Raw genomic sequence first — 12,300 nt, 5'->3', positions numbered from 1 at the left:
CAGAGCAATTCAAATAGAGAACCCTGCAGTCAGAGTGATACAGAGCAATTAAAATACAGGACCCTGCAGTCACAGTGATACAGAGCAATTCAAATACAGAACCCTCAGTCACAGTGATACAGAGCAATTCAAATAGAGAACCATGCAGTCACAGTGATACAGAGCAATTCAAATAGAGAACCCTGCAGTCACAGTGATACAGAGCAATTCAAGTAGAGAACCCTGCAGTCACAGTGATACAGAACAATTCAAGTAGAGAACCCTGCCGTCACAGTGATACAGATCAATTCAAATACAGAACCATGCAGTCACAGTGACACAGAGCAATTCAAATAGAGAACCCTGCAGTCACAGTGATACAGAGCAATTCAAATAGAGAACCATGCAGTCACAGTGATACAGAGCAATTCAAATAGAGAACCCTGCAGTCACAGTGATACAGAGCAATTCAAATAGAGAACCCTGCAGTCACAGTGATACAGAGCAATTCAAATAGAGAACCCTGCAGTCACAGTGATACAGAGCAATTCAAATAGAGAACCCTGCAGTCACAGTGAAACAGAGCAATTCAAATAGAGAACCCTGCAGTCACAGTGATACAGAACAATTCAAATAGAGAACCCTGCAGTCACAGTGATACAGAGCAATTCAAATCGGAGAACCCTGCAGTCACAGTGATACAGAGCAATTCAAATAGAGAACCATGCAGTCAGAGTGATACAGAGCAATTAAAATACAGGACCCTGCAGTCACAGTGATACAGAGCAATTCAAATACAGAACCCTCAGTCACAGTGATACAGAGCAATTCAAATAGAGAACCATGCAGTCACAGTGATACAGAGCAATTCAAATAGAGAACCCTGCAGTCACAGTGATACAGAGCAATTCAAGTAGAGAACCCTGCAGTCACAGTGATACAGAACAATTCAAGTAGAGAACCCTGCCGCCACAGTGATACAGATCAATTCAAATACAGAACCATGCAGTCACAGTGATACAGAGCAATTCAAATAGAGAACCCTGCAGTCACAGTGATACAGAGCAATTCAAATAGAGAACCATGCAGTCACAGTGATACAGAGCAATTCAAATAGAGAACCCTGCAGTCACAGTGATACAGAGCAATTCAAATACAGAACCATGCAGTCACAGTGATACAGAGCAATTCAAATAGAGGACCCTGCAGTCACAGTGATACAGAGCAATTCAAATACAGAACCCTCAGTCACAGTGATACAGAGCAATTCAAATAGAGAACCATGCAGTCACAGTGATACAGAGCAATTCAAATAGAGAACCCTGCAGTCACAGTGATACAGAGCAATTCAAGTAGAGAACCCTGCAGTCACAGTGATACAGAGCAATTCAAATCGGAGAACCCTGCAGTCACAGTGATACAGAGCAATTCAAATAGAGAACCATGCAGTCAGAGTGATACAGAGCAATTAAAATACAGGACCCTGCAGTCACAGTGATACAGAGCAATTCAAATACAGAATCCTCAGTCACAGTGATACAGAGCAATTCAAATAGAGAACCATGCAGTCACAGTGATACAGAGCAATTCAAATAGAGAACCCTGCAGTCACAGTGATACAGAGCAATTCAAGTAGAGAACCCTGCAGTCACAGTGATACAGAACAATTCAAGTAGAGAACCCTGCCGCCACAGTGATACAGATCAATTCAAATACAGAACCATGCAGTCACAGTGATACAGAGCAATTCAAATAGAGAACCCTGCAGTCACAGTGATACAGAGCAATTCAAATAGAGAACCATGCAGTCACAGTGATACAGAGCAATTCAAATAGAGAACCCTGCAGTCACAGTGATACAGAGCAATTCAAATAGAGAACCCTGCAGTCACAGTGATACAGAGCAATTCAAATAGAGAACCCTGCAGTCACAGTGATACAGAGCAATTCAAATAGAGAACCCTGCAGTCACAGTGATACAGAGCAATTCAAATAGAGAACCCTGCAGTCACAGTGAAACAGAGCAATTCAAATAGAGAACCCTGCAGTCACAGTGATACAGAACAATTCAAATAGAGAACCCTGCAGTCACAGTGATACAGAGCAATTCAAATCGGAGAACCCTGCAGTCACAGTGATACAGAGCAATTCAAATAGAGAACCATGCAGTCAGAGTGATACAGAGCAATTAAAATACAGGACCCTGCAGTCACAGTGATACAGAGCAATTCAAATACAGAACCCTCAGTCACAGTGATACAGAGCAATTCAAATAGAGAACCATGCAGTCACAGTGATACAGAGCAATTCAAATAGAGAACCCTGCAGTCACAGTGATACAGAGCAATTCAAGTAGAGAACCCTGCAGTCACAGTGATACAGAACAATTCAAGTAGAGAACCCTGCCGCCACAGTGATACAGATCAATTCAAATACAGAACCATGCAGTCACAGTGATACAGAGCAATTCAAATAGAGAACCCTGCAGTCACAGTGATACAGAGCAATTCAAATAGAGAACCATGCAGTCACAGTGATACAGAGCAATTCAAATAGAGAACCCTGCAGTCACAGTGATACAGAGCCATTCAAATGGGGTCAAAATTGACCAGTACAGCCAATGGTCTTTTTATCTACCTGTATACACCCTTATGCTATCCCAAGGCTTGCCTTCCAGGCAATGAGCTGCAGTAAGAACCCAATTTGGAGCAATGATGGTGCCACCGCAGAAGAATTTTTTCTGTAATATAAAAACAAATATAAATTACTCAGAAAACATTTTCACAATTGGCAGTATGCATAATTAGGATTGATACATAAGTAAGCCTACAGGTAACACTGTTCCAGTGTTTTCAAAGCATCTCACATTTTACTGCATATAATTTACAGAGCTCATTGAGGCTCAATCAATCATAACAACCATTTCTATTGTCACATTATGTTCATACCACATTATGTTGGCTTTGTCACCAGAACTGGACTTCAAAAACCATCTGAAAAAGCTTTAAAAAATTGTGCAACAAGTGTGTTTTTCTTTAATTATATTCTTGCAACTTTGATGACCAAATGAGCCCACATTTTCACAGATTTGTAAATTCATGTCTTCATGTATGTGAGGATAAACCAAGTGAGACTACTGGTCTTTGACAATTACCAAACATCTGTCCAGTGCCTTTAACATCAGAAGAAGCTTCCGTCAGCAGTTTTCATAAAGACCACCTCCCCACTCCCCACCCCCTCCCCTTTGCGTGCTAATTGCGCTACAATCAGAGTATTAAAGAAAGATCCCATTTTCCTTTGTGCCAGGCTATCGGTGTTATTAGCTGTTTTGTAGCGCAGCACAGCGAAACAGCTCTTATTTTCGTTAAAGTTTTAAAAACAATTTTTTATAATTTGTCTGTCAGAACACAGGAAGTCATTGAAAGAATGTACAAGTTGTTCTTCGCGGCCTTTTGCATGGTTCCTAAAAAGCAATGAAACTTTCAGTGATGAAAGGCAATTGTGCAATGATAATCACAAAACAAGGATGTCATTATGACGTCATCACCTGGCACGTGATGTCATCTTAAAAAAACACTATTTTAAATATAGGTTTTCCTGGCAAATTTCAGCAAAAATTCATTCAATTTCATTATTAAACATGCATTCAAATTCACACATTTTCCCCTAATCCTCTCAAACTAGTGTTTCTTTTTAGCTCTTAATGCACTGGTTTTCGTGCACACACCATTGCATTTTTCGCGTTCAGATTCGCTTCAGTCATTCTGTTTCATTTATAGTAATTCAAGACTACACTTTGACCATTCTTAAGTTGAATTTCTACTACCTATTTACAATTGATGCATTCAAATTAGGACTCACCGAAGCAAAAATGATTTTGCTGCTAGTTTGAGTTTTCTTTTTCATTAATGTGCAACAAATTTCAACTTCTTTGCATTCAAATTAAAGATGAGTTATGGCTTTATGAGTAAACTGGAAATTTAAGCTCCTTTACTAACACATAAGTTGTCCTTTGTTAAGAGGTGTTTCCATGCACCTTACCGTATATTTAAATAATGGTTTTTTTTAATCTTTTTTTTTATAACTGTTCCTTTTGCTTTGTTACCCTTAAAGTTAAAGCCTGTGTCCGATAACTTAGAAATGAGAACCTTTTGCTTTAGCCATGAGATTTTGTTGCACTGGTATTTATGTTGCTTGTTGTCTTTGTTCTGCTTAATTATTTTAAGGAAACAAAAGCTTAAAATAATAAGGGGTCGTTATTAAATTTGAAAACAAATTAATCTCATTGTTATCTTGCTCTGTACCGACCACGGGCAGCCATTTTACATTCAAAACCGTTGGGCTTAAACGTCAAACCAGTGTAGAAATGAGTTTTCCCTGAAAGTATCTGCCTTTATTATAGGCAGCAACGAATGAGTATAAGCACATAACATAGAATTTGAATTTGAAAGCAAACATTTGGAAAATGTTTGCCCATTAATGAAATTGAATGGTTGACCAGCTCTTGCTGCTGATGAAATTGAACGATTTTATTTGACCAGTGAATGCTTAACTGTTGAAATTGAATAACTCTTTTTGACTCTTGAATGCTGATTCAAAGTGCATTCATTTTTAAAAAGAAAGTGAATGAGCCAGGAGTTAAAATGAATGGATTTTTGTTGAAATTGACCAGGAAAACCTATGTTTGAAAATTCGTATCAAATCAGCCACAAGAGACCGTAGGTTTCTGTTTGAGGGATTGGGTAGGGATAAAATTCATGTGCGTGACCTCACATGACCTCTACTTCCGGTCAACACCAGAAGTGCCTTGCAATTCAAAAGTGGCAAAAGTTATTAACTTGCTTATAATGATGTTAGTGCTGGCAAGGGTGGGCAGTTAAAAAAATAAAATTGTTGACGTCACAATAGCGCCCTCTACTGGCAGGTTGAAAACTCTTTAAAATGGACTTTTTGAAGATGTGTGTGGTGAAGTTTTGTGTAATCACTTCAAAATTTACACACACGTTTACTGTCCCGCAGTTATCATATGTGGGAAGTTTCAGATTAATATGTCATTCGTGGGTCACGTGACGTGACATTAAAGGTGCACTTTTTGAAGTCGTATAACTCTCAAAGTAAAGATGGGATCGTGTTTAAACTTTGTAGGTTTTTAGATATTGCCATTTTTTTTTTAATTGTGGAATGCCGTCATATATTGAATCAACACATGATTTGTTATGAATTTATTTTATTTTAGCCCCTTTAAGTCATGAATTGCAAACTGAATATTGTATAATCAAATTATTTTTTTAAATAGACTGGATTGGTCAAATTGCTTTAAATACAAGCAAAATTTGAATTCGTTGAGAAATTTGACAATTTTATTAACGAAACAGCTACGTATTTGTGCACAAATGCAATCATGTCTAGTTATTGAGTGCTTTACATGCCATAGTCAGGAAGTTATAATTTGTATCTAGTCTTGTCACTGATGTTGGTTTAATGAACTAAAAGGCCACTTCTTATGGAGAACTTTAAACAACTGTGGCTGGACCTTTCTTGTTATTGTAAGATATCCAGTTTCTGGGCTCTAAGTTAGAATGTACCTGATCGCCTTTTCCTGTGTAGATGGCAACTTGCCAGGGCCATTTAAATAATGGTGCATTATCTCCCCCTGATATTCTTGCCTTGGATCGTACTGCGTTTCTTGGACCGCCATTATAACCACATTCAGAATAATCTGTAATTAATCAATATTCAGACAGTTTTAAGGCATTAGACACTATTGGTAATACACAAAATAATTGTTAGCATAAAAATGTACTTGGTAACGAGCAATGGAGAGCTGTTGAAAGTAAATAACCATGTGAGGAATGGCTCCCTCGGAAGTAAAGTAGTTTTTGAGAAATAAATAATTTCTCACTGAAATATTTGAATTGGATCTGAGACCTCGGCTGAGGTCTCGAAATCGAGCATCTGAATCACACAACTTGTGTGACAAGGGTGTTTCTTCCATTATTATCTCGCAACTTCAACGACCAATTGAGTTCAAATTTTCACAGGTTTGTTATTTAAATGCATCTGTTGAGTTACAAGTGAGAAGACTGGTCTTTGACAATTACCAAAGGTGTCCAGTGTCTTTAAGCTATTGGTCAAAAGGCTATAATCACATGTGTGTCTACCTGTTCTTCTGTTTAAGAACATAATTGTCACAACGCGGTGTAATATAAAAGAGTTGGACATTATGAATAATTTAAAATATATATACTCGGCTCTTCTGTTTTGAGTCTTCTGTGTTGAGTCACTTTATTTGGTCTGCCCCTGTTTACCATTTTCATAATGGAAAGTGATTCGCCTCTATAACTTCCCACTACTCAAAATCACTTTAAATTCAATACTAGTTTGGCCATTAAAAAAAACCATTTTATTCTGCAGAAGTTCTACGGTGAAATGTGTCAGTTTAGGTGGCACTAGATAACCTACCAAGTTTTTGCTCTGTTATAGTCTGGACTAGCAGTTTGAGCTCGTTGTAGTCTGCAATTAGAAACAAGTGTTCACTGAGTGGCTTTGATGCTATGTCTTGTAGCTCGGATTTGTCTACTTTATATGTCACTCCAATGCAGTGGATTTGAACTTCGTAATCTTCTCGAAGTATCATAGCTTGATGTTTAGGAATAGCCTCACTTGCTCCCATGTTAGTGTGACCTGAAATATCCATAGAAAGTATTAATCAATATGCCAAAATACCTCATAGTATATTTCAAATGGTTTACAAAGTACCACAAATCTGCTGGCTCAGTTAAAAAGAGACATCAAAATCTAACAAAGCCGGTCACAATCACATTCATTAACAGTAGTTGCAAGAACTTGAAGCAAAAGAGAATGATGTAAGTTAACAAGTTCTCTGAATGAAATTGTATACCAATAGAGGTTTCTGTTATTTTCCAATTACCAACAGAATGGCATGAGTAGTGTTCACAAGCACTTCCTTCTCTACAAGTCCTGCCAAAATGATGGAAATCAATGACAGTAACTCTTTAACATTTTAAAACAAGTCATACTTTTGTCAAACTTATAAGTGCCCATTATGGTTGTGAATGGTGAGAGCTTAATGAATCAAATTCTTATAACTAAGATCCTCAAAAAGCTGTAAACATTTCAAACACTAAATATTTGTTAACCTAAACATTTTTTTTCAACTGGAAGACTTAGGTCAAATGGGTATTATCAATAATAAGTTCATAATATATACAGTTTACCACCTGATAAATATACACAGACACAAGGATTTGTTGTTGTAGTGAACTCTGCCAAGAGTTAATTTATTCCGTACTCTGAATTCCGTGGTAAAACGCCAATTCATAATAGTATAAGGGATTTCCCTTTATTTAATTCCATCCAGTGATATCCACACTCATAAAGAAGTATACCAGTTCCCATTATAATACACTTTGCGACCAATTCGCAAAGGGTCCCAATTTCTCACTTTGCGAACGGTAAATTTCCAATCCGCAAAGGTTCCCACTTCTCGGCGATTTGCCAAAGAAGGTACCAGACTAATTACAATTATTATAATTATAAATGCACTCATTGACTGGAGAAAACTCCGGGTCAATGAGGTTCCCACTTCCAGCGAGTTGCCAAGAAGGTACCAAATTAATCTACTTCTTTATATACAATCACATCATTTTATTACCACCATATTTATCCATATCAATTCACATAAATTAATTTACCACTTCCTCACAGGCTACAATGTCTATTAGCTTCTTGTGTATAGGAACAACCTAAACTTACCGCCAAAGCAAATTTTGATCTAAAAATTTGCCCAAACACCCCCCCCCCCTTTTTTTTTTTTTTTTTTTTTTTTTTTTACAAAACTTTCTCCGAGTGTGAAGTGGAGAACCTCAACCCGTCTGATAAATTTTGATGGAACCAAATGAATCATGTCTTGCCAGTACGCACCTTCCGAGAAGGGTTAATGAGATGGGGGTGTTTTATAACATGTGCGTTTTGCATCTCCCGAAGTATCTTCTTTGCATACCTATTTAAATCCCAAGTGCAGCGTTTTTCTGCCCTCCTTTAACTTTACCTTGATACTTCGCCCTTAACAAAATGTCTGACCAAATTAACCGTGTGTTGGGTAGGATGTTCCTAATTACCTTTAGGCTCTCTTTACCCTATGTCTACTCTGTCCCGAATTTTCCTTCAAGATATCTTTGGTCCCTAGATATAACACTATTGTCGTCGGGACCTCGCCTTTTGCCAGGTATCTCCTGAGCCTAGTACCAGCCGTCCAGGCGTGCCCCAGACACGCCTTTCCATGTCACTGTACCACCACTGTGCCGCTGCTGTGGCGAATGATACTGTCCCGGTACCCACGTTCTTGCTTCGGATTGATGAACATCTTTAGGCTCCCTGTTACCCTATGTCTTATCTGTCCCGAATTTTCCTTCACGATATCTTTGGTCCTTATATGTAACACTATTGTCGTCGGGACCTCGCCTTTTGCCAGGAATCTCCTGAGCCTAGTCCCAGCCGTCCAGGCGTGCCCCAGACACGCCTTTCCATGTCACTGTACCTCCACCGTGCCACTGCTGTGGCGAATGATACTGTCCCGGTACCCACGTTCTTGCATCGGATTGATGAACATCTTTAGGCTCCCTTTTACCCTATGTCTTATCTGTCCCGAATTTTCCTTCAAGATATCTTTGGTCCTTAGATGTAACACTATTGTCGTCGGGACCTCGCCTTTTGCCGTATCTCCTGAGCCTAGTCCCAGCCGTCCAGGCGTGCCCCAGACACGCCTTCCCATGTCACTGTACCACCACTGTGCCGCTGCTGTGGCGAATGATACTGTCCCCGATAAACATCTGTATAAAAACAAATTCAAAGAAAAACAGCCTGGGTAATCTGTTCTGACCAATATTTTATCTTGTCAAAGTCTTGTATGTAGTTGAAAATGTTGTACACAATTTGTTAACAACCAACTCAATATTCACCAATCTTGTAAATGATTATTTATCTTGAACAGCAATATGCTAATTAAAGAAGCGGTTGTCTACACTGCTTATTGATGACCTTGCTACAAGCTACCCCCTTTTAGACAATTAAATTCATTAAGTCTGGCCTAATGTAGGATTCAAGTGCCCCAGACTTCCATCTCCCCATACTTTTGATTTGTTCCTCCCGAACCCCAAACATATCCTGCAATTACCACCTGATAAATATACACAGACACAAGGATTTGTTGTTGTAGTGAACTCTGCCAAGAGTTAATTTATTCCGTACTCTGAATTCGGTGGTAAAACGCCCATTCATAATTATATAAGGGATTTCCCTTTATTTAATTCCATCCAGTGATATCCACACTCATAAAGAAGTATACCAGTTCCCATTATAATACACTTTGCGACCAATTCGCAAAGGGTCCCAATCCCTCACTTTGCGAACGGTAAATTTCCAATCCGCAAAGGTTCCCACTTCTCGGCGATTTGCCAAAGAAGGTACCAGACTAATTACAATTATTATAATTATAAATGCACTCATTGACTGGAGAAAACTCCGGGTCAATGAGGTTCCCACTTCCAGCGAGTTGCCAAGAAGGTACCAAATTAATCTACTTCTTTATATACAATCACATCATTTTATTACCACCATATTTGTCCATATCAATTCACATAAATGAATTTACCACTTCCTCACAGGCTACAATGCCTATTAGCTTCTTGTTTATAGGAACAACCTAAACTTACCGCCAAAGCAAATTTTTATATAAAAATTTGCCCAAACACCCCCCCCCCCCCCTTTTTTTTTATTTTTTTTTATTTATTTTTTTTTCTTTTTTTTTTACAAAACTTTCTCCGAGTGTCAACCCGTCTGATAAATTTTGATGGAACCAAATGAATCATGTCTTGCCAGTACGCACCTTCCGGGAAGGGTTAATGAGATGGGGGTGTTTTATAACAGGTGCGTTTTGCATCTCCCGAAGTATCTTCTTTGCATACATATTTAAATCCCAAGTGCAGCGTTTTTCTGCCCTCCTTTAACTTTACCTTGATACTTCACCCTTAACAAAATGTCTGACCAAATTAACCGTGTGTTGGGTAGGATGTTCCTAATTACCTTTAGGCTCTCTTTACCCTATGTCTACTCTGTCCCGAACTTTCCTTCAAGAAAGGACCCAACCGAATAATTCAATATTTTGCAGACTGGCGGAAAATACTAACCAGACTGCTCAGCACTGGAAATGTAATGGAACATCTTGAATCTTGCCGAGGGTCAAAGCGTCTACAATCCTCTTTCATCTTAGAAACAATGAAACTACCCTTGGGATCCTCCCAATTGTGAAATTTATGAACATATGAAATATAACTGCAAGCATAGAGAATCACACTGGATCCACCAACTCAAGACAGTCAAGCCCTTTGGACTAAACATAAACACTGGTGTTAAATAACTTCCCGTTACCCCCACTTCACTTCTGCTCGAAAACTTTAATGTTGTTTATATTCTGTAACTCAAGTATAAATTATTATTATTTTTTTTTTTGCTTTTAAGTTGTCCTATATATTTGTTACTATAACTATCTCATGTAAGTAACCCCCCTTCTTTTTTCCACAGGTCCCTCATACCTATTTTTAATACCATCGTACCTTTGATCTTGCTTTTCTCTATTAATTGACCATTGTTAATTGCATCATGATGCAACTTGTTCTCTAATTCTACCCTTTCATGTTTCCCTGCATTGTTAACGAACAATGCATTTACCACTTTTATGGTCCAGTAATCCATCCTTTCATATGAAACCTCCTTTGTCCTCGCCACTCTACTCGTATTGGTTCATAGCCACCAATTGTTTCTGAAATAGAAACTTTGATTGGCTGTTATTTTCCCGCTTCTTTCTTTCCCGCTTCTTTCTTCATTTAATCCATTTCCCCTCTCTTTTTCTATGAATGGATATGTATTTGTTTGTACTTGTTTTATGCCTCTGAACTAGGTCCGGTTGGGATCGAAAGCTAAGGCCATCTATACCCTATTCATTAAACATATGAAATACCAGATACGTATGTACCAATGGAAGAAGGTGCAAAGGTCTTTAATTTTAATATTATGCAATAGGCTACCCCTTGATTTATGGAAGCTGGCCATTTAGTGCCTAATAATGATCAATCATTCCGAAAGGTCATAATGAAACTTGGTATTGCCCTTCTATTCTTTATGTACACTTTGTTCTAGAGCTTGATTAACACATGGTGCTGTGACGTGCAATGCCCATAATTCATCGTCAATTATGCCCATGATCTAACTGGTGTTAATTGCTGCCTCATTCTAAAAGTGCGCCATCCCCCCTTATTGGACGAGCTGCTGCTCCCTGTGCGTCCGATCTGACAATATTTCAATAATTCTATGTGTTCTATGGAGATGAGCTCGCAAATACACTGCTACATAAGTCAAAAAAATGCAGAGGTCCATGTATGTATGTAATTGGACGCCTGTGTTTATTATCTTTCCATATTATAAAACCCCCCTCGTTTACAGCCAGCAAGAATTATTGTGTCTTGACCGCTATTTGTACTACTATAGGGTCACTCTGCTTTATAAGATCACAGCGAAATCCCCAAACTCGCTATGAATAATCTTAAAAATTTTAAGGTTAGCGGTAGGCTATTTGTACTACTATAGGGTCACTCTTCTTTATAAGATCACAGCAAAATCCACAAACTCGCTATGAATAATCTTAAAATTTTAAGGTTAGCGGTAGGCCCTCGCCCAATTCGCTACAAACCGATATCAATGGATTAAAGGGAGTTGATGGTTAATTCGTATGCTGCATGTTATCCGCCATCGGTATGCTTCAAGAGCCCGCTGTGCAATCAATGGACCCCCTCATGCTACTGCTCCCTACTGTACTTATTTTGCACCCTGCATTTGAAAGTTGGGCACCACCCAGTTCTATTGAAGATGATGTCCCTCCTAACCTACTACATGCCCCATCCGTGTTATGTATGGAATACCCTGAATATTGACTAGAGTTTGCCAAGTTGTACACTAAACTACTAGGCTTACTTATTCCTGATTGGCCTGACTGACACAAGCTCTGACTAACTTTCATATTAAACGGCAAGCTGCCAGAAAAATTATGATTGTCCGCCCTTTCTTGTCCTTGTGTACCTGTACTCTTGCTTTGAGAATGTTGGCCCGTTATACCCCGAGTTACGTGTAAAGGCCGTGAAATATCCTGACTATTAATCTGTGGGATGTTCGCAATTATTGGCCCTTTATACATACTAGATGTTTGAAACCTTTCCGTATTCACGGTACTCGTGTTACCTACTAGCA

General features: G+C 38.6%; 1 protein-coding gene across 2 annotated transcripts in view; it reads right to left on the bottom strand.

The window, feature by feature from the left end:
* LOC139948328 (complement C2-like) overlaps positions 1–12,300 on the bottom strand; it is a 90,261-nt gene that overhangs the window by 17,887 nt on the left and 60,074 nt on the right. For both annotated transcript variants that reach the window (XM_071946460.1, XM_071946459.1), the window contains 3 exons: positions 6,442–6,663; positions 5,565–5,698; positions 2,617–2,719 (listed from right to left, as the gene is read on the bottom strand). In XM_071946460.1, the coding sequence (XP_071802561.1) occupies positions 2,617–2,719; positions 5,565–5,698; positions 6,442–6,663 (459 nt within the window). The remainder of the gene's footprint in view (positions 1–2,616; positions 2,720–5,564; positions 5,699–6,441; positions 6,664–12,300) is intronic.

The sequence above is a fragment of the Asterias amurensis genome, chromosome 15 (genome assembly GCF_032118995.1).
Source record: "Asterias amurensis chromosome 15, ASM3211899v1".
In the NCBI taxonomy this organism is placed as follows: domain Eukaryota; kingdom Metazoa; phylum Echinodermata; class Asteroidea; order Forcipulatida; family Asteriidae; genus Asterias; species Asterias amurensis.
The sequence above is the reverse complement of the archived record's forward strand: the minus strand, read 5'-3'. Positions and strand labels throughout refer to the sequence as shown.